The sequence below is a fragment of the Athene cunicularia genome (assembly GCF_003259725.1).
Source record: "Athene cunicularia isolate RWA chromosome 1 unlocalized genomic scaffold, athCun1 chr1_part1, whole genome shotgun sequence".
NCBI lineage: Eukaryota > Metazoa > Chordata > Aves > Strigiformes > Strigidae > Athene > Athene cunicularia.
In genome coordinates this window covers 111,453,174-111,477,579 of record NW_020799091.1, presented here as the reverse complement: position 1 = coordinate 111,477,579, position 24,406 = coordinate 111,453,174, and the positions used below count along the sequence as shown (strand labels likewise).

At 35.8% G+C, this 24,406-nt stretch overlaps 1 protein-coding gene across 1 annotated transcript in view; it reads right to left on the bottom strand.

Moving 5' to 3' along the window:
* Nucleotides 1–24,406, bottom strand: part of CADM2 (cell adhesion molecule 2) — a 359,573-nt gene that overhangs the window by 107,723 nt on the left and 227,444 nt on the right. Inside the window, exons 4-6 of the mRNA XM_026868442.1 lie at nt 23,532–23,684; nt 20,922–21,059; nt 15,000–15,170 (exon numbers count right to left, since the gene is read on the bottom strand). Coding sequence (XP_026724243.1) covers nt 15,000–15,170; nt 20,922–21,059; nt 23,532–23,684 — 462 coding nt within the window. The remainder of the gene's footprint in view (nt 1–14,999; nt 15,171–20,921; nt 21,060–23,531; nt 23,685–24,406) is intronic.

Here is a 24,406-nt window from a genome sequence, read left to right as displayed (position 1 = left end):
CCAGTACCAACATAACAAGGAATATACCATTCACTGTACTTACATTTAAAAAAGCTTTCTAAAGCCAGATTATGATATTCATAAAAAGGAGAACCCATAAAACTTTAATTTTCCCTACACATTTCCTAGGATGCTTAATTGAAAGTTCTCTCAACACTTAGCATCAAGTGTCTTTGATTTATCCATTCTTGGGCTTTACATGTAAAAATTTTACTGAAATGTTTTCAAAGGCCTTTGAGCTGGTGCCCTCAGAGTAACCTTCTTATTTGTCAAAGATAGCTACATTTTTAATGCTTAAACAATTTCAAACATTAAAAAAAAAAAAAAAAAAAAACAAAAAACAGATATTAGATATTTTACTAATACCACTCCAAATTTAAGAAGATCTCTTCAAAACTGGTAATGGTATATTCAGCTAGGGCATTTGTGTTTGCACAGTATTATTTCATATGAAATGCAGTACCCCTTCAAGACTTTAGGTTTTCAAACATGTTTATTGCATGAAGTCTGTACTCCTACTTGTCAAAGTAAAATGATGTAACAGAATATGTGGGTTCTACAAAGTGACAATCTCCTCTAGTGTTATCCATTCATGGTTTTGAGTCCTGTACAGTGATTTTGCAAAATGTTTGCATCTTCTCTTCGTTCCTGAATACCACGTTTTTGCCATGATCAAAGCAGTCCAATAATAAATATAAACCAGGTTATTTGCTGTTTAAGTAACAATCAGTACATAAAGTCCTATCGGTCTCAACTTAGTTTTGGGAAGTTGGTTCACATTATTCTAAGGAAATGGGTGACAGTGTCAAGAAGAAATAATATTTCTCTTGGTTTCCACTGTTGTCCCTTCATCAGATAATGTATTTTTTCCGGTCTGTAGGATATTAAAAGACCTTGCACAGAAAAAATGTCCCATTTGGTGACAGTAACATATAAGGTTCAATATAAATAAGGCGTATAGAGAAAGATTAATCTCTTGAATTATTTTGGTTTATGAGTCTTTGGGGTTCAAAAAGTAAAATCCATTGGTGAGTTTCTTTCCACTATGCATGACACACATCAGTGTGATGTGTGCTGTCTAAATCTGTCTTTCTTAAAACACAAGGGATTCTGTACTTTCACAATGTCCCACTTATTCTTTCAAGTTCAAACTAGTAGCAAAAGAGCTAGACCTAGTGAAAATGGAAAGAAAGGGAGGCCCAGCTGTTCAAATATGTTTGCCTGTTGCAAATAAAAATGTACACCTCTATACTATATAGTGTTACAACAAACATTATTAAACCTCCAACACAATGCCCTCCCATCTTATTAGTTTCATGCAAACAAATTGTCAGGCGCTTATTTCAAAATCAGGGCAAACACAATCCTGTCCCTAACCATGTTCTAAATAATTGAAAACAGCTCATTAATGTCATTTGACCCTAGGCCTCCACTGGAAGACTTTGATTCTGATGTGTGTTTCCTTTGAAGGTGATTTTCTCTCTGTAGTTTATGTTATGAACATCTCTCCACCTGCAGTTAGAAGCCGAGTTTGTTGTAATGAAGTCTGTGATCCTTGTTGGACTTACTGTTTGAGCGTAAATTATGTTAACAGTAATAGGAAAGACACCAATCCAGGGAGAGACAAATATATCACTTGCTGGGTTTGTCAGAGAAAACGAGTGCTCATAATACATCAGGATGTGCTATGAGGGTTATTCAAATCCCTCCTTCTAAAAACAATGATACTCCCTTCTTATTTCATCTTTTAGGATGATGACTAGATGTTTTTAATTACCTTTTGTGACTAGAAGCTTTCTTCTATACACAATGATTTTAAAAAGCCTTAAAAGTACTGCTAGTTAAAAAAAGGCTTCGTTTAAAAATGTAATTCTGCACTGGATCCAATAATATGAAATATGCCATTGGATCCATTCAGGAAGAGAGCTATGCTTGTGTGACAGAGCATGTCTTCCCACTGTGATCAGTGATCTTCCCATGAATGCCAGGTTTTACCTTCATGGACTCTAAGCAACTCAAGAAACATACTAACTACTCACCAGTTCAGAAAACACAAGCCCCAGGCAGCCCACAGAACAAAAGACACAGGCCCTACCTATGGTATAACACCCATGTTTTGGCTGCCAGATCATTTGGCAGAGGCACTGAAATCAGGTTTCTCTCCTTCTCTAGAGGAAATTTTGTTGGGATTTCCAGGAATAACAGGAGGATTCTCATCTTCTCAGCAAGCAGGTTGTGCCTTGTTGCAATATATGAAATTCTGCTTTGGGCTGGTTGGTGAGACCCACTGCACTCTTCTTTTGCCATAACCTTCTGCATTATTTTTAACAAGAGTGCCTTGAACAATGGATCATAATATTATTATCCTACTCATATGAACAGGTGGGTTTGTCTCACTGAGGGTTATTGTTTCAAGCTGTCTGTGTAACCAGCAATTGCCACTGCCCAGGAAAACTCACGCATTTTCCTTTGTCACCAAAAGGAACAGAAATGTATTAGCCCCCCATCTTCCTGCTGTTGCCCACTGACTGTTCCCAGACCATTCTAATTTCTGACATAATCATTTAACTGTGTGCAGCAGCATCTCCTGCCTGGATCTATACTACTCAGGTTTACTCTGCCATTTTTAACTGATTTATTTACCTTGTTTGATTTTTTGCACACTAACCACCATTTCCTCTTTGTACCAGAGTCCAAATTAGCATGAATGATTCATTACAACACACTTTTCTTCTTACAGATTTAGCTAAATTATGAGCTACCAACAGCATGTCTTTACTTCATAGTTTTATTTTATAACCACAAACCTTCTGAATGTTGAAAAGCTTCTATAAATTTCCCTGATATTTTATTGTGGCAGTGAACAACAACAGTTCTGGTGCTATCATTTTAAAAAATGTTATAAAAAACTAACAGTCCGATAATAAAAGGTTATTGCTACCTGGTAATAAATGACTGCCAGATGATAAGATTTTAAAAGTATTTCCTGAGAGACTAATTCATTTATTTTCTACCTGGTTTTGACTGTATTTTCAAAAAACATGTTTATGTCACAGCCTTCTACATTTTTCATCATGCTTTTCTCTCTTATTGCCTTGGAACCTTTCCATCATTTCCAGATGCAAAGATAAAATAAGCAGATACCTTTGAAAATGATGATATATCTACCATCCAGATTAATTAGCACTGGAGTAAGCACAGGACAGTTTAAGGTATTTATTTTTTCCCCCCATAAACCATGAAAAGATTCTAATTTTCATAGATGGATAGCAATTACACAACTTCTTGAAAATTCTGTATTCCTACTTCTAAAAAACTTAAGTAATTAAACTTAGAAAAAAAAAAAGACTTTTAAAGTAAATTCCAAGGACAAACCACTCTCATATGTACAAAAATAAACGTCAAATTGGATATCCCAAATGAGATCTGAAAGAAGAGAGAGGAGCACTCTAATCAGCTCTGTGGAAGTGCTCACCATTTTTAATAGCTTTTACACTTACCAGCTGCGTGCATCCTACAGCTGTGAATCAGCATTCCCCAAAATTGGGCTGCTTCTGTAAATGACAAGTAGCATGGCTTCTGCATGTGCCCTATTGCTTTGAATAAGCACCCTCAATGCAAGTCTGCATTGGTAAACTTTATCAAATTACCCTGGGAGATACAGTAAGTTTGATGTTCTGCTTCAGAGAATAATAAATGACTTATTGCTTAAACAGACGAGAGAAAAACTCAGTATTATGTATCAGACAAATTATTTTATTAGTAGTATTTGTGGGTGAGACAATCTAGATCAAACGATTGGGTCATGGCAATGGTACTTCATTTCAGTAAAGGTATTCAACAATACAGTAAAATGAAGCTTTATAATATTTTTAAACACTTAGATTTGATAAAAGTAAATACTTGGTACCGTGTCTGAATGGATATTCCTACATTTTCTTTTTACACTCCTTTAAAAACTACTTTACAGTCAAGCAGGACCAGAAACAGCATACAGTGTCTTTGTTATGCGAGATTCTTATATAACTATTATGTCATCCTTTATCTCGTCTTTTTAAATTTAGTTTAAAACGATGTTGAAGAAAAAAGTGACAACAGTTTTACCAGAAGTCACTCTTCTGGATGCAAACCAACAAGCCAAATGCCAATGTGGGGAAAAAGAAAGCTCTATCAGTGAAATATTTCTTCCTGACACTCATAATTTGTGAGTGACTGAATTCAAACAGCAACCTTTAGGAAACGCTTTAGGTTACTAATTCTGTGAACACTGATTATCTGACACCTTGTTAAAAACATCCATAGTAGCTGTTTCAACATCTCACCTGTCAGTCATACCATATTTCTTCACCACAATTGCTAAAAAGAAAAAAAATAATTAAAATGTCATACTGCATAATGAGTGGCTTGGAGGTTTGGGAAGGTAAAAGAGAAGATGGAGGTACATTACCAAAGCTTAATGGTTTCTCTCTGCTCCATTTAAAATGTGTTAAAACCTTAACCTTCCTTTGTCATGTAATGTGTTCATTGATCATTCTTACCTACATTGTGCTTGGTCTTAAATCTGGCAGAGATAAATGTGAACATAGCATTGGATATATCAGTAGACCCTGCTGACTTAAATGGTAGACAGAGTGGCACTGTCACCACAGATCTAAATGTGTGCCACTTCATGAAGATAGCACCAGATACAGCTATTCCCCTTTACATGCTTTTGCAGAATGGGTCACTGGTTTCCTAGTTATCCATTAAATCCCATACACACATGAATGATACAGTAGAAATAATATTTTCTTTGGCAACTCAGTTCTCTTTTCTTCACTGAATGCAAAGTGATGAAGCTTAGTTTTACCACTTTTATCTTAATTATTTCTGTCGTGTTACTTCAGACTAAACAATCTCCATTTTGCCAGTCTCTGTAGAAATGTAAATCTCTGTTCCTTTTCACATCTCCATTGCCTTACACCGTGCTCTCTCCATCTTATTTATATTTTATCTCATTTTTGCCATGTCACCTAAGAGGAGTACAGAAAATAAGCAAGAGGAAAAAAAAGCCTTTTGCCTGAATCGTGTATGTTATCAAGAAATGCCTAATTCTGAGTCAGCACATGACCTTTCAATCTATCTTTATCCTCTCCATCCTCAGTTTCTTTTGCTTAAGGCCTTCAGTTTTCTGTTATGTGCAGTTTAATTATCCTGAATATGGCCTGAGAATTGCAGCACATCCAAAACTGCTGAAGGAGTAAATAAGTCTGGATGTTCAGCATATCCAAATACCCCTTCAAGCCCTTCTCTGACATTCATATCAGATACTGGACACTATAAAAGTTTAATCTGTATAAATATAACTAACCAGGGCATTAAAATTTGACTTGTTTCTTATAAATATATACCACAGCCTCATGAAGGGCATCTATTCCTTGGGAGGTCCTACTAACAATTTCTATGTACGTTTTCCTCTGAACTGCCTCACCTGCTTGCTAGTCTTTAGTTTTAGAAATAAACAGACCACAAATTTTCTATAGGGGAGGTCTGGAACAGCTCTGTCCTTCTGTCATTAGGCTGACAGGCAGAATGTGATCAGAGTTGACCTGGGGTGTGAGTTACACAGATTCTGTAATTTTCAGTCTCCTTCCAAGATGATCCAGTTTGAAATAACACCAAATCTAGGCTAAGAAAAAATGAAAAGATATTTTAAGTATATTTTCAAAGGCAGCATGGAGCTTAATGAATCTTAGTTATGTACCTGAAAAATTCTTGCTCCAACTGGGACTTGATGTGGAACTTCTCAGACACCGGATTGTCATTCAGCCACTCAGTCTTTATTGTTCTGTTAGTGCTACCCAATATAAAATACTTATAACAAGTATTTTTAAAAACTTGTTTTCTACTTTTTCTGTAAATTCAACCTTCCACTACCTATCTCTAACATAGATCATCTAATAAATTCACATTATATCCATGTAGGCATTTACCTTATCAAATACAATACAGACAAATTATTTTTTAAATCTCTTTTATGGTAATTGATTGTTAGATTAGAAGCTTCAAAAATCAGTCAGTCTTGGGGACAATGCTGCTGGGCTGTCTGTAATAAATCATTATTTCTGAACCTACCTCCTTACACAGAGAAAGGTTTATCTTTACAGGAAATCAGCTGCACTGCCTTTTTTACTCCATTACACTAGTTATCTGGTCTTTTCAGGTAGATGAACTAATGTTCTCTTTCTTATGTTGACCTAAGAATATCCTACAGTGGCTTGACTGACTCACTGTGGAGATCTCTACTGATGACAATGGCATGTGGCCAGTTGTGGCCAAATTAACTATGCAACCTCAAAAGCCTACTGTGAGCTCTGTAAGGTTCTGTCCTCAGCTTCCCCTCCAGAGACAAAACAGTTGTTAGCTCACCAATGCTCATTAATTTGAAAACGTCATCACACTGACTGAAGCTAGCATCTCCACATGGGAAAGCACTGTGCAGCTCAAACATGCATTTGGAACGGGTTCAGGGACAACCTCACTGTGCTCCATTTCTCAGTGTAGCCATGCCCTCTGTCTTTTCAGTCCTTCTACCACAGGTTGTCTCTTTGCTATGCCTAAAGGCTTATTCCTCTGAAATGGAATTGTATTTATTTTATGTTTATTTCCTGAACATCCTACATTTAATATTATTAAACATTCCTTGCCAAACTTCCTTTGAAACCTTCTTAAGCCCTCTCTTAAACACATGAAAAGCAAATGGAATAACCTCCCACGCTATATTTTAAAATTTCTATGCAGAATAGACAAGCCACTCTGGATTTTTCTACAAAAGATTTTAGAGAGAAATAAATTATATTAGATTATATTTCACTTGTAAACCATATTTGAACATAAGCCTCCAGATGGGAAAGGTCAGGATTGTACATTAACCCATTGAACTAGATATCCCCTTTGAAAGATGAAAGTTTGGCAGTACATGGACCTACAACTTTTTGAATTATTTTGCATTTGAATCATGGATTTCTTATTTTCATCCATCATTAACCTAATTGATCTCATTTAAACATGCAAATTGTGGCACTGAACTTCTGTGTTCATAGATATCATTCTTTACTGTTTACAATAACTATGCTTTATGTTTCATTTGTTTCAAGCATTCACTAATATTAAAAATTTAAACAAGATAATTCTGCTTATTAACATGGTGTTTACATAATTATTGAGCTAAATAATTAAATAGAATAACTTCTTATTTACTTTTCATTCAATACGTAGAGGCGTACATGTACTGAAGCCGTATCTTCTAATTTGCATTCTTATTATTACTACTTTTAACTGCATCTTGCACTGGTAAATATTGGAAATATCCCTCCTTTAATAGAGACAGAAGGCAAATCCGGTCACCAAAGTACTGAACTAACACTGTTATATATTTACTGTCCATATTAACATTCACACTGTGATTCAGGGATTAAAAAACCCCCACACCTGTTTGGGTAAAACACCAGAAGAGTATCTCAACATGGGTGAGTCTTGTGTGGAAACCTGAATGTGTATAAGGGTAAACATATCTCACAATATAACAGGGAGTCAACTGAAAGATCTTGAAATTCGTTCATTATCAAGGTCATGGCAGTCCAGCAGAACATCTTCATGGAAAGGGAAAAGCAGGGATAGCTGACCTCTAAAGGATGGGAGCATCAGTTGCAAGGTACCTCTCTGTCAGACTTGGGTAGCCATTTAAGAAAACATCTATCTTACCCTCATGAGCTTCTAAAGGATTTAAACAGCTGGCAGATTTTCACTGAAGTGAAGGCTCTGTAAACCTAATTGCTTAGGCTTACAGAGATTGCCTATGATCAGAGAGGGAGGTTTTGTGAGACACCAAGGTCCTGTCTGCAGATTGCACAGAAAACATAGACCTCTTCCTTTTACAGCAGGAACAAATGTAGCTTTAATCAGTAAGACCATCTAAATTGTAAGATAAAGGACAGACAGCAAATCCCACCTGAAAAGCAGAGATCTAATAACCCAAGGTCCAAGCCTCCTGTTCTGTAGAGATGGAGTACAACCTGAAAACAGTATTGCTATAGCCAAGCCCAGGTGATCAAGTTGATGGGTGGTATTTTACACTAAGCAGCTACTACCCTCCACTAACTCAGGATGGGAAGCATATTACCATTTTTTACGAACAGTGTGCAGTAGGATGCGCCATGCCAGAGAATGTGCTTCTGCATCTGTGCCATCATGTTACTCTTGAAAGAAGGCTTAAGCTTGAGACATTGGCCACTTTCCATGAGTTCCAAAGGTTTCTTAAGGTATCACCATTCCCAAACACTTGAACTATTCTAAGGCAAAATGGTTATAGCAAGAAAGGAAATTGTACTAATTTGGAATGGAGAACTGCAAAGCCCTTGATGTGCAAATCTCAAGGTAGTTTGTTTGGGTTTTTTATGGCCCTAGAGAATTATGTCCTTGGAAAATCCAGGTCTTTTCACTGTATCAGAAGTTAAAGAAGAATTGGGTGCTTAAGCTTATCGACTAAAGATACAGTTAGATAAACATTTTCTCTCATGGCAAAGCCAGAACAAGTTTCAGTTCTTACAAACACTCCATCTATTTTCACTTCTGACTTAGCATACAGTTCATCTATATTTATTTGAGCTGGCTCAGTATTTTGGGGCCTTTTAAAAAATAAATGAAAAATTGTAAGGCTGTGACACCTCATTACCCCAGTTAGTAAACCATTTCCTGACTCTGGGGATGCATCTCTTGCCAGTCTATAGAAAGAACTGAGGTAGTGTGTAATCATGCCAAATATTCCCAGATTTTACTTTTAGCCAGTATGTCTATGAGGGTGTCACAGAGCATGATGAAGAGATTGTCATAAGCAAATGAGAATGACCAATAATGCTGTTGACTGATCAGAAACCAAAAAAGATCAGCATCAGTGAAGGAAATTTCTTTTAGCTGTCATATTTTCTTCACTTCAATAAAACACTTTCTCTGCTTAGACAGTACAAGCTGCTTCCAAAAATGGGAAATGTGCCTTTGTTCCTAAATCATGAGTACTCCTTAATTCCTGGCGAGTTCTAGGAGACATACCTGAAGTATAAAAAGTAAAAAAAAATTAAATCCTGAGGCCAAGGAAAAAAGGAGATAACTCATGCCAAACTTGAAGAGAAAAAAGTTTTTTTAAGCACAAAGTTGGGGAAAATAACTAAAGTAAGTAAAAAGAAAGGAACACGCTAAAAGAAAATTAAAATCTAATGTCTTAGTTGAAAAGCTTCAAAAAGACAAATGGTCTGCCTCAGCCACACAGTTAAAAGAAAATGTATGTGACACATATTATACCCATTTACAGTAGGCAACAGGGAAAAGTGTGTCATGTTGTGTCCCCCCCGCTACTTATATCATAGCTAAGAGGTGTCCAATTTTGTGTGCTTTTGCATGGGCACAAATCTGGTCCTTCTGAGCTACAAAAAGACAGCAAGTCCATGGTTGAGAAAGTCATCCTGAACAGTCAACCTAACATATTTTTAATATACTTAATTCATTAGAATTACACATTAAGATTTAAGCGGATACTTTTTTTTTTTTTTTCCTCTGAACACTTTTCTGACATGCACCTGCAAGTGTTCTAGGCATTCTTCACAGACAAAGGGTCTGTCAACTAAACACAAGCCTTTGTCTTTATAATGCCTTATTTCATGCAGTACTATATGAATGTATATTATAATATATATTTAGTATCTTATATTGTCACATTCACACACACACACACACACATATATTTCATATATTTTCTACTTATTTTTGCTCAGAATGTGTAATTGTAGAAACTGTTCCAACAAAAACTTGAAATAAACCAAGTAAAAATAATGGGCTAAACTCTCTTAGTGAGCATCAGATAATGTAGCTCTTTGATAAAAAATGCTCTGCTTTACACCAGCAGAAATTCTAACCCCATACTGTTGTCAGAGAAACCTGCATTTGTTAATACATTGGAAATCACAGTTAGTACACTGTTGTTAGACACACATGCACACATGTACACACTATTTTCCTCATGGCTGCACAAGTGCATTGCAGATTTCCTTATCTGCAGCCTGCTGCATTCGAGGCATTTTGTTTACTTAATTCAAAATCAATAAGTTTATTTCCCAGACAGTAATTCCAACATTCTCTTGGAATAGCTGCCTAATTTCAAAGTCAAGTTCAGACGTTCATTGCAAAGGAATCCAGTAACAACCCACAAATGAAGAAACAGCATCACTGGAATAGCCTGTAGAAGCAAGTTAGCTGATGTCTATAGACTTGTCAGACTGACAATTCACTGCACATCTGTGTCTGCCAATATAGAATTTACTCAAAATTGCCTCTCTAGACACTTCTTTACATAACACATATTTAGCTTATTAGTGCTGTCATTTGGGAGTGTGGTCAGCTTTTGAGCAAAATCTCACTGAGTCCGTTAGTACGGATCACATCACAGCTGCCATTTTAGAATCACGATGATTAGGTTTGAAGTTCAAATGATTTGATTTCACTTTAAAGCTTCAAAAGCAGCCTCTGGGGCAGACTTACACAATTAATTTTTACTGAGATCTGCTGGGTAATTTACTGTAGTCAGAGAATCTTCACTAAGGTAAGGTAATTACCACTGGGTAATTTTATGGTACTCTGTTCAGTAGGAAGCAATGTGTTGGCTGGCTTCTGCTCAGATAAGACCTGGAGGAAAGTGAAGATGCTGCTTCTGGGAAACAACACGTGTCTGAGACATTGAGGAGGAATGAGCAGAATTCACTCACTACCCAGATGTGGACCAGGAGTTGTACTTGCCCTCAAAATGTCTTTTCAGGAGTGTGCATGAGGAGTTACAGTATACATCATACTGAGAAGTTTTCAAAATTGAAGTTCTGCACCTGTGATTCTTTAATACAGGAACAAAGAATGAATTCTTAGTTTAGTTTGAACACAGAAGTAAACAATGAAATTAAATATCCCTTTGAGATTTGTATTTATCACTTACAAGAAGCACTTCCTAATAATCAGTGGCAGCTAGGCTGACAAGCAAACTTCAGAGCAAAGCCACGGGGGACACAAGTCTATTTTAGGTTTACTGTTGACAGTAAGGGTCAGAGGAAAAATAAACTCAGCAAGCAGTGTCATGCTACCACAAACCTCTGCTGGCCAAGCAGAAACTAAATTACGGCCAAACCTTTCAGCACGACAAAGACTTGGGCAACTGGTCTGCCCTGCAGTGCACAGAGCATGACATACAGATGAACAGGATTGAGCCTAAGTGAGATGTAACATAAATGAGTGATAAAAAAAGTTCAAAAGATTGGATGAGCTAATTATCCCACAATCTGGAGTGGGGTACAGTATATTTTCCCCAATAGCATCCCTATTATTTTAATATTTGAAGTCTACAAAATTAATCTGGAAAGCCATGTGAAAACAAGGACAGATAATGGTCTCCTTCAAGATATCCTTCTTTTGGTCAAGCTATAAATAATATAGGTAATCTCTACTTCTGGACCTAACCATTAAAAAATGAGAGCAGCAGAAGGGCTCAGACATTCTTTCTATTACATACAGACATATATATTAAGAGAACATAAAAACTTTTTTCTCTTAAAAGTTTAGTCCTCGGCTTAATTTCATGTACTGCAATACTACTGGGGAAAGCCGATTTGATTGCTTTATCACATTAATAAGAGCTAAGATTTGTGTAAAGGGAAGAAGAGGGAATAAAGTATATTCCATATTGATAGCACTGCTGATGGCATTACTGGCTTTCATTTTGTTAAGTTTACTTCCTATTAAAGCTGATGATAAAAGCAGCTGTGTGGGCTCATAAGCACCTCTATCTACATCTCTCCATGGACTCATTACAAATATCTGTTTCATATAGTCTCATCGTCTAGGACAGATTTAATTTTATTCTATTTTCACTAGGCATAAATAAAAACCTGTCATTCCAACCATTGCATTGCTTTCCCTTTTCTCTACCTATCATCCATTGAATGCAAAACACAATCCTGTAATTCCTCGTGTTTTGTTGTTTTCCTTTTGTTTGCTTTTTTTGTTTTGATCAAGCTACAAAAGTTTTGTCCATTGTGAGGGGCTAGCTGCTTGAAACAGACTATTTTACTTTCAAGCATAATTACACAGGACAAAAATAGCTAGAAATTTTATTGTTGCCCTTATTTTCTAACCTCTGATGACACACTGATAATTTGTAAGGAGCATCCACATAACACAGATAAAATAATTCAGATTTTAGGTAGGTGTTTAAAAACCAAGTGCAGTTCTAGTGATGCCCAATCATTGTGCACCTGATCTCTGTCAAACTGATGCTCACCTGTGCTGTTCTGTTTGACCATTATAAGGTACTTGCTTACTATTCTCCCATATCTCTCTGCTCATCTGAAATACCCCTGGGACATCCTGAACAAGTGCCCTACAGAGCAATACCAGACTACTTGGTTGTGATTTTGGAGCCTATAAGATGTAAGATTAACAAATTCTCCTGACTTTTCTCATGGGGTCCCATAATTCATCTGTTTTGTCAGCACTATTTTGGAACTGCTGTCAGGTGGCATTGGGTCAGCTCACATTGGGTCCTGTGAGCGTGCTTCTCATTAATACAAATAGGATGTCTCTTATATGTTTGAAGTCTCATGGATGGATAGAAAAAAGTCAGAAGCTTCCAGTGACTTCAGTAATACCCACAAGGTTGGTGAGCAATACCAGGAGAATAAAATAAAGAGGCTCAATTCCAGTGTGATGTACTCAATTCAGAATCTTTGGGATTGCTCTGTAAATCATCTTTCTCATCTTCTTCCTTCAAGGCTCTGTCCTGAACCATATAATTAGTTCCCTGAATCTCCTCTTTTTATACAGTTTCCTTTATAAACTTGCCCAGTGTAAGACTTCTCAGTGTGTTGACCATGGAGATGTACGTGGTAAGGAAAGGACAATAATAGCCTATTCTTATCTCCTTGTCACCAATAATAAAATACTGCTTTATCCATGGTTTTAAATACTATTTCCACCCTCTCTTCTAAACTTGAGCTTCTTTTGGCACATTTTTCACTTATCTTTCCATGTATAATGACTCTATATTAGCACTGGAGAATACTAAACTGATTGGTGGAAAATTAATGGAGCAAGCAGGAATGATAGACAATAATTACTTGTGCACTGTGGCTTTCGATAAATTGGGAGTCTGAGGGGCAGTAACATTAGTAATTGTAAACGCCTGGTGCAGTTTGTCCTTGTTACAGAACTTCAGCGAACCCACAGAAGAGAGGGAAGGGTCTTGTTCAAAACATGAAGCAACAGGCATAGAGGAAGATGCACCCCACTGCTACTCAGCAAGGTAGCATCTTGCTACCTGGGGTGCAAATCGGAAGGAAATACAAATATTCAAGAAGCTTTATGGATGAGAGGCCACTGAAAGGCTTCTCTGCTTTACGATCTTATGATGTCCACACAAAACAGAACCCTGTCTTTACCTTGAATCACATTACATTGCGGCCACTGTGACTCAGTTTAAACCTTGTAGAGTTGTCCTGTTTCTACAGCTACTGTTTGGTTCATCTCCTGTAGTGCCAATATCTTGGGCAGGGCGCTGAGGGAAGAGCAAGCATCAGCCAGCTCAGTGGCTGGTGGTTGTGAGATTTAGAATTCAAGGAAATAAATCTGTTAAGGAGTCGTGTCTCTAGTACAGATGCCATTTGAACATGTTAGGAGAGGCAGGTGTTTAACAGCCATTTGATCTCCCTCAGTAAAATGATGGGTAGAATGTTTCAGAAAACAGTTATTTTCAGTACATATTACTTGTGGATGCTAATCCAACTCCTCATTTTCAGACTTTGTTGCAGATGGCATTTTTAGCAATGCTGTCAGCTTCTATGCATGGAGTACTGTTGTCATTACTACATTTTATATGTGCTATGAGTCTTATATCCTTATAGAAATATCCCTGTTTTTATATGTCAGCAGTCCTTGACATGGTCTGTTAAGAACTAGCTGCAGTTACTGGAAGTTTGTCTGCCTTATGGACAAGCTTGTCTGCTTTATAACAGGTTGATTACACCTATCCTAGAAACAGATTAATGAAAGGTCTCTCTCCTTCACCTGGTCTGACAATATTTTGCAGATGCTTGTTTTTGCTGTCTGGCAATCAAAAATACAGGTGTTCTGAAGAAATCCAAATAGCTGTATCCTGAAGAATGGTGGGTACAATGCAAGTGAATATGAAAATGGCACCTGATGGTGAAAAGGTGTTCACCTGAGCATCTCACAGTTTATAAGTGAAAAAACCCTGACTCACTCAAAGGACAAAGTGACTTCAGAGTAGGGCACACAGATACATAGGCGGGTTCATTCAACTTTGAAAAACAACGCACTGTGGAAACATCAAGTCTCCAGAAATTCTATTTGAAAAAATAAGTCAATATATAGAGATACAAAAACAACTGAAGCTTGGATTATGTAGAGCAACATCTTGTGTAGACAAGGCCTAAAAATAAATTCTAAAGGCCCAGTCCTCCTAGACTTGTGTTATTAACAGCATTACACAGAGCTTCATTAGCAGGATTCAAAGTTGTTGAGGCAGTCTGCTGTGAACTTTGCTTCTTCCAAGGAGAATTGTGAACTACTATGATCTTGATTTTTAGGAACTCTTACACATTCTTACAATGATAAACAAAAAAGACAAATGTATTTATTTCCTCTCTACCATTTCCCAGATCAAACCAGGACCTCAGTGCCATAGTGTTTTCACTGGTAAAGCTCTCATTAAACTTTTCAGAGTTGCTCCTGTAAAAAACCAAAAAAACCCCAACCCCAATCAAACAAGCAAATACAAACCAGAGATGTAGGCTAAAAGAAAGACACTATCTATTAGCTCAATACCAGAGATTTTTTAAGTTTTCCCACAATAGAAACTCTGAGACAAAACAAAACTACAAAAGCAGGCATATATAACATGTGTTACTTACAGTGTATTTCTAGAACCTGCATTGCTATCTGAGGTGTAGAGTTTAGGGACTCATGATCTACTCTGCAACTTACAACTGCACCATCATCATTGCGATCTGCTAGGAAATCCAGTGTGCTGCTGACTGTGAATGTTTTACGATTTGCATCTTCTTCTTTTAAATATTTAACATCTGAAAGAAAGAATAAACAAACAATTTTCTCTCCAATATTTTTAGGAAAAGTAGCCCAGCATTAGACAGCTAAAATACCTATGACACTTGTTGAAAAAATCGTATCTTTCATATCTGTATTGAACTCTTTAAAACAAAAGTAATTAGACTGTAGTTATTTCTCAATTTGCTCTGATTTTCAGAGCAGGAGATATATATTGAAAAAGAAAATTTTAAAATTGGTTACATGATACTGCAGTCGAATGGAAATTCCTTTCATCAGTATTTCTTATATGTTTTGGTCCAAATTTGATATAAACTTTCCCTGCAGTTCATTAGAAAAAATGTGGTCTCCTCCCATTCTCACTTCTTTTATGTATTCAGTGTCACTAAATATTAAATTTTCTAAGTCCATGCTTATAATCTTTCATAGTAAAGCAATACATGGATATTACTGAAACCATGTGAATTAATGGTTGCATGCATGTAGTCACATTATTCCTGTCGTTTGGCTAGAATTATGCTAATTTATGAATTAAATTAACCCAAAGTAGAGCCATCAATGCTGATGAACAGCTATAAATAGAGCATGTCATAGTATTTACTGGAATCTGCAGACAAGTCCCAGGAAGACTGGAAATAAAATTATTTCAAAGAGACCTTCCACTCACTGCTTTATATCATGTTAAATTAGTCCACTGGCCTTGTGCAGACTCAGTCAAAAATCTCTTTGTCAGTTTTTAGCCCAAATACTAGAGTATGAGGAGCCTACAGCTATGCTTAAAAGGTATTCAACTCAGTTGAAGATTAAGGTTCAAATTCAGAAAATTTTATTGTATGACATACATGTTAGACTAGAACTAAAGATCCAAAAGACTAAGTATTATTTTTAAAAGTTTTAATGTATTAAGTGCAACATGAGATCTTCTTACACATACTGTAGAATTTTTTACTTCATTCCCAACTACTTATAATACTTACGGAATTTAATTTATTTCAGCAAAATAGTAAGCTTGTTATATTGATTTGTTACAATGAAAGCTTTAAAAGACATATAATACATAAAAATACATATTAGAGTACACTGAGATTGCATATGTCCTCTGTGTCCTAAAAAAAAAGTGAGAGGATTCAGTTTTACAAATTATACTAAATCCCTTTAGAGAAGAAGTTGACCTAAATAAAATTTCAACGAAATATCTATTTAGAAAGCAAATCTTAAATGGCTTAAGCTACATCTTTTTAGATTGAAATGAGAAAGGTGGTCTTTTTCGTTCTCTCCAGATAGATGAAGGCACCATATAGTTATAGAATTTCCATTTTCCCCGAAGAAATAATTATTTCTGGCATACAAGCAGTTTTCTCCCTGTTGGTTGCTAATCTTTAAGAGATTTCAATTTCTGCCATGGTGGCTATTAATATTTAGGGATCAGTAGGTGAGAGAAATATTGACCAGGGCTAAAGCAAAATTATTATAATCAAACAACAAATGTCTTCACTAATATTTAAAGCAAACACATGAGATTTTGTTCCCAGAGTTTGGTTTCTAAGTTTAATAATAAGCACCTATATAGATAGCCTGCTAATAAGTAATGTACACATCCTTTTGCTTACTGACTTCAGGTGGAGCACAGACAGCTCCTGAAAACATCAACAACTTTAATTTCAGTGAGAGGTAGTGGATGCTTAATCCTTTAGAAAAACAAAAGCAGTTAATTTCCTAAACGGATGTTTAGAAGCCTTTCTCTAGACGTCTATTGTTTGGAAGAGTTCCACTCTTAATTACCTCTGAAAAAAGGATGGTGATACTATTCTATAAACTGTTGACATCCTCACCAACAGAAATTCTTAGCTTGTCTACTTTATCAGCTGTATCTTCTGTTTCTTCATAGCGAAATGATGGTGTGATTATAATATATACTAACTGAATGTAAGCCAATCTGGATGTAAGAGCAGTGGAGATTAGGTACCGGGTATGTTACTGTATGCTAGCATTCAGAATATTTACCCAGGGTTTTTACAGAATTTTTAAATATGCCTACTGTAGCCCATTATTTAATTTATTTTGCTACTCTTTTATCTCCTAAATACCTGCTTGGAAAAAAAAGGTTAAAAAAAATTCCATTAGTAAGGCACTTTCTCTGGAAATCACTATAATGGAACAGGTTGGGGGATAACTAGATAGAAAGTAGCTTTATAGAGGGGGAACTGGGGGTCTGGAAGACAGGCTGAACAGGCTGCATCTAGAGTACCAGGCCCACACAGTTTTGGGTTTCCCAGTACAAGAAAGGTGTCTACAAACCTGAGCAGATTCAGTCAAAAGCCATAGAGATGGTCAATGGAGGAAGCATACAAGGACAGCTTAAGATAGTTGGGTTTGTTCAACCTGAGGAAGAGAAGACTAAAACCAGATCAAACTGCTGCCTTCAAACTGTACCTAATGCACAGTCATAGAGAAGAAAAAGCTAGAGTCCTCTCAGAGGTGTACAGCAAAAGTTGACGGGCAATGAACACATTATATCAAGGTAAATTCTAATTATGGACCATGAAACATCTGCATACAATGAAAATTCTCCACAATAAGGGCTTCCAAATCATGAAACATCTAGCCCAGACAGACTATGGAATCTCCATCTTTAGAGATTTTTCAAAACTGAATTGGAGAAGACCTTTAGCAACCTGATCTAACCTTTGAACAGATGTTGGGCCATATGAAATCTAAGGGTCAACTATGGTCCCACTCCTGTGACTCAGATAGCTGTGCATACAGATATGCTTGTATTAACTAATAGCAGCTTGTATCTCATAAGTTTAGATGTTTGATAGTGAAAATATTAAATAGACATGATAGAAAGTCTATCAATCATTGTTCACTGTCAACTCTTTATAAAAGCACATATTTGTAACGTCCACAGAGGAACACTCATCTTTTTAAAGGACAGTTTTGCTGTTTTTACAAGGCAAATATAATTTTTGTTTACATTTAAAATCAAGTTCTTACATGAAATTGCCTTGTTATCTAAAAAAAATTTCATCTTCATTTTAGAGGTTTATCAAGACAAAATGTTCAGTGCCTCTCTGAATTCTCTGTGTATACTAAAAATATATGAACCAATTCAAAATGTCTTATCTGTTGCAACAAAACAAACTGATGTTATCTTATTTATTTTTGAAGCCAAATTTTTCAAGGGAAAAAAAAGACAATCCATTAAAAAATATTCCTGAAAACTAAAAATATTTTTTATATATTATTGTTGAAACAGCATGTAACAAATTCTGTTGAAAAATTAGGTACTTAGCTTCTCCGATATTTTTGCTTTTAATAGTCTTCCAGAAATGTCACCAGAATGCTAAACTACAGGCTGCTTTGTTAATTTGGTGCATATATGAGAGACAGAACTCTAAAATAAAAGGTATGGTGCTCAGTGCTCCACATTCAGTCTCTCTCATTACTAACACTTACTCTATCAAACAGTATTCCTTTACCAGATGATGATTCCTTTTTTGAGTAATAGCAATGGAGCTACAATTTTAGAATGGCTTTTTCCCCTTCAGTGCAACTCTGAACTCAATGCATCATTTATATTCTTTTGCACCATGTATAATACACTGTAACACAATTGGATTTACTGGTGCTAGACAGACGCACTCCTAACCTTTAATGTCAGCTGCATTAGCATATAATTTCATATCTATTTTCTCAGATTTATCATTTCACCTTTTATAGTGCACAAAGCTAATGTAACTTCTGCTGATGCCACTGCAAACTGGTTAGGTTATTTTATTTCTAACCTTTGTGAAATGGCAATGTGCTCTTCAGAAGACCTAGAAAACTAAACTGAAATGAATGTGCTCAGTACTTTCATTCCTGTTTTGTGGTGTGTTTTTTTTTTTTTTCCCTCCCCTTTACTGTTCTTTTTTCACACATTTTTGTTCCTTCCCTACCCCCTTTGTAAAAAAACCATCCCTTTAGGAACTGCTGAGAAGAGCAAATTAAAAAGTCAAATCACCAAATTGCTTGCTGGCTTCAATTACATGTCAGCTGAAAGAAAGGCAAAGTTATTACACCAGATTTTCAAATAAAATTTTTAAAATAACATCTTTTCATATACATTGCCTTGCTGTTAGGCCAACTGTATCAGTGGTTCTCTTAAAGTATTGACATTGCTTAGAGTGATTTTTCAATCTTTACATGTCTTGATTATATATATTCATCTTGTCATCTTTTCTGGATGACAGAATCTATGCTGTGCCATGTGTGTTAGCTGTGCTGTTAAATTCTTCTTTTTAATTAGGTTTGATGAGGTGCTGCTTTTCTTTCAGCAATTTCCTCAAATTTCCCTGTGGCTGGAAAGAATGATTCTCTGTTTCCTCATTTTCTATCCTTATTACAAGTGCTTAAACACATTTCAAATGGTTCCAGCCTAAAATTCCTGTCTCCTTCAACACTGCTCTGACTTTCATCAGAAATCTGAAGATCCTTCTTAAATGGACTGGGTTCCTTGGACAATCAACTGCAGTCTCCTTTATTTACCAATTTTATATCACAGGTCTGGTTGTGTACACTGAACTGTGGTAGAGAATAGTAAAGGGAGATTAATGGATTCTGTAATTAATGCTGTAAATTTGCTTGAGGCAGTTTATTGAGCTAACAAAATCCACAATGTCATGCAAATATGAGACAGATAAAAGTTGTTTTTCTAAAAAATAAGCTATACAGAAAAGGTGGATTTTGAATCAGTTATTGATCGGTTTCATAGCAGCACAAATAGAGATGACGTGAATAAATACCAATAACTTATCCTTTTTATTCATCTCCTCTATAATGGGTACCTCAGTTGGCTGTGGTAGATGTGACTAGGCCTTCTGTGTTATATATATATATATATATATGTATATATATATTTTTTTTTTTTTTTTTCACCAGAAAGGATTTTAAACTATCTCAGCATTTATGAGAATATGGACTAGAAAACTATGTTTTAAATAAAGCACATACAAAGAGAAAGGAAAGACAGAAAAGAAAGAAATAGCTTTTACAGGCAACTCTTTCCTATCTCAATGCATCTTCAAAGGCAAATCCTTGATTTCAGTTGTAGTTTTAGTCATCTGATGACTTTCTAGTTACAGCAGACTTTGTCCAACTCCCCCCAGACCCTGTGATGTTCTCCTCATCCCCTTTGAAATCTATCTTCTTCTGGCTCCTCACCACAGACTCTCAGCATCTTTGCGTCAGCTGCAGGTTCCCAGTTTCCCAACTGAGATTCCCTCAGTTGCCACATACTGACTCTTCCTCACCAGAGCAGGCTCCACAGCTCCCCTACAGGAAGTGCAGTCTCCTGTCTCCTCCAGAGAGTTCTGCCTCACTTGGTCACGTCACTTAGAGGAGTGTAACATAAAACTGGCAATTGACCAAATCAGACATACGTCATATTAGAAAGGCAAAAAGAAATGAAAAAGTAAAATATCTGGGATGACTGGTATGACTGTGATAACAATAATCCATAAAACATTTCTCTATGAAGCATCACAGTTGAGTTTATTATGCTGAACAGATTTCAGAGCAATTCAAAACATCAGTTTTTACCATTTGGAGAAAAAAGATAGTTATATGACCACTCCAGTACTTTACAATCAAATCCTTATCTATGTACTCCACTGATTCATTTAACAATATGAGAAACTTTACAAACATGAATTAATAAAATATCATTCTGAATAATATATAGTTTTGACAATTGGACCAAATCACATCAAAGTCCTTTTAAATACCTTTAACTTCTTTGTCGTTCTTGAACCATCTGATATCAGCTGCTGGTTTACTACCAGATGTCTTGCAAGTTAGCTGCATCCTCTCTCCTTCCATAACTGGTGAGGTAAATCCAGTAATTTGTGGCTTCTCGGGAACACCTAACAAGCAAACAAGCAAAATGTCTCTGATAGTGTCAGCTGCTGCCATGAATATATGACCAACTTAAAGTTAATTTCTTCATATGCTCTAAATTCTGGAAACAGAATAATTATAGTGCCTTGCCTTATCAGTGAATCCTGTTTCCTATTGCAAATAAACTGTCAATCTGAACCATAGTTGATTCTAAAGAATTAAAGAAAACAGAACTTGCCTAGTTTTTTAAGGGAAATGTATTTTTAAAACTATCTTATATATATAATCTGCATGCAGGTCTAGTCTGACTTGCTATTACAAGGCTGAAACCGGTATGCACAGCAAGGAGGATGATGAAGTATATTAGAAGTACACCTGTGAAAATAAAATGTAACTGGCAACAAAAAGCTGAACTGATCTAACTTCAGAGAACAGATATTTAAGCATGAATTATGAAGATTTTAATACAAAATCCAGGGAAAAGTGAGGATGAAAATAAATACAGGAGTTATTTTCTCTTCAATTAACATATAACCAAAGAAAGAACAGGAATAATCACAATTCCACTGGCTACAGAGAATTTATGAGCTGAATCCAAGTTCTTTGGAGGAGGCCATATGATCATGACATACTATACACATAATATTAAATTGGGAAATATTGTTTTTCAGGGAACCATGGAAGGTTTAAAAAAACAGTTATGAAGAGAATTGGGAAAAAATTTGATCACTACATGTATAAATCCATTTGACTTCTGAAAATACAGGAGTAACTTATTTTAAAGTGATACTGATGACCTTAATTTTAAAATCTCTGAAAATGACATTGTTATAACTTGCATCTGCAGTGCTTTGATGCATTCATATTTGTGGCTAGATAAAGGGATCAGTCACAGTAATTGATCCTGTGCCCTGTATTTCACAATTTGCTTTGTTTACATCTCTTTTCTGAAATGACAGATTATGTACATAAAAACCAAGCAGCAGTACCTATTACATAGTACACTTCTGTAATAAATCTACTCCTCTCTTTCGGGACAGAAAATGGTGTCTACTATAATACCCTGACACTTAAATCTTCTAATCCATAACAGAGCAGTCAATAAAGAGATTATTAGTACATAGAAGGATAGTTTATCTGATTAAAAGATGTAATACATTTCATTGGAAAATATCCCCTTTTCAGATATAAAATGTTCCAAGAGTTTAAAATGTGACGCTGAAATAGAAAATTACAAAGTGAAAACTGACAGGCATCTTAGAGCTTGCAGATTTCTTTCTTGGAAGTTAAATTGGTGATGTTAGGAAAATTTAATGAAACCTTCCCCCAAAATGAAAAGGTAAAACTGAAAGGACTGTGAAAAATAACATTACTTTGGTAAATAAATATTGGCTAGATTTTTTTTTTTTTTTGTCTTTGTAATACCTTTCTATGACTTTCTGCTATTTAAAAGGTTGAACTGGTCTACTCATCTGTTGTTTAGATCATGAGATACCTCTACAGAAAAGAAGATTAACTGTGGGCAGTTGTTACTCCAGAATATTCTGCTTTGAGTGGGTATTTTTTGTCTTTAATGGCAAACTTGTGAAGTTTTTTGTAAAACAGTCTCACAGGGACTGAAAGGGAGATGTATTTCATATCCTATGCACAAAACCAATTCCCTGGCTGGATTAATGCGAATATTACTGGCACAGAGAACATCTTACATTAGTCCTATTAAATTCAACTGTCTGCCTGTCTACATATAAAAATAAAACAAAAAGAGAGTCAAGTTCAGGGACAGAAAGAAAAGAATAAAAATCAATCTCTAAAATCATATAACCTCTTAGGTACGCAGGTGTTTTTCAATGAACTATAGCAATTTCGGCTGATTGGACTACTGACATTCATAGAATCATATAAAGCTTTGAGCAGAAACTTTATTTCCTGGACATCTCTCAAAATCTATTGCTTTTCTATGTGTATCTATAACCTTTGGGGAAAACAGCAGAGCATTTAGAGGATAAAACATAAAAGAAGCAGCAAACCCAGCGGAAATACGCACTTTATAGACAAAAAAAAAAAAAAAAGAAAAAAAAAAGCAGAATGAGAGAAGAAAATGCACAGCTAAGAAAAAACGATAAAGCTCTAAAGTCCATTTTGATTTCATGCTTTCTGATTTTCTCCCCTTTGCCCTATACAATACATTGTTAGGAGATGAACACATGCACCTTCTTCACACTTCGGGTGCTTGGGATGTAGAGGTTATGTCCATTTTATGAAGCACTCATACTATGGTATTTGTGTGCTCCCCTACTTCATTATTCTGCCACAGCACAAATAGTAAGAGGCATGTTATTTTTCAGCACAGCAATATGAAACAATAAACTTCAGGGAAACAAGATCAGACATTTACATTTATCTTCTGTCAAGCTTTAGAAAAGTTCATTCTTATCATAATTTGCCGAAGCCTGAGAAGTTTAACACTTGCTTCTTTATGCTCAGCTATTTATACTTACCGAGAACTGTAAGAAAAGCCTTGGAAGTTTTGACAGGCATAGTAAATAAAGAGCAGGTGTACTGCCCTTCATCCGACAGAGACACATCACTGACACTGATACTCAGTTCATGCCATGAAGCTCGGACAAGCTCAATTCTGTTGTCCCTCAGAGCTGAAAAAAAAAAAAAATGTTATAAGGTAGGAAACAGCACATTAACAAAGCATGGTATGTTGTACAAGAGGCTCTATGAAGTAGCCTGGTGAAATGACGCCACAGAATACAGGGATATGGACACAGTTGCCTTTATGCATAGTAGTTTGTTTTGTCTGTGGAATACAGTACAAGAGCTCAGCAAGTTTCTGAACAGTGTTACTGAGTGACTTGTGTACAAACCTAGAAACTGAGGGACTTCATTTAGCTTTGATCTTCCTCTAAAAATAACCATTGACTTTGATTTCTGCCACCCAGCAGCTTTGTTCAGTGCCTAAAATAACTCCTTCCTAAAACCATTTTCTTTTTCGTGCATTTACAAATGTGGGTAACATTGAGAATCCTATTTCAACTACTAACGAACTATACTTTCAAATAAGAAGGCTACCATTGCACAGCTTGCCTACAGATTTTTCTCATGTCCATAACTACTCATATTGAACTGGAATATCAGATTTCTTGAACGATATAAGCGTAATTTCTATTATGAATACATTGAAAGTTTTAATTCTACATGCATATGTAATATATTTAAAGATTTGAGGTAATTGAGAATAGCGGCTTTACTGTTTTGCTTGTGACTAAAAATCTGATCTTCTATCAGAAAATCCTTCCTAACAACATTTTGTTTGCATGAAACCAGTGAGGGAAGAGGAGCAGGTAGATTTACTTCAATTCAAAAT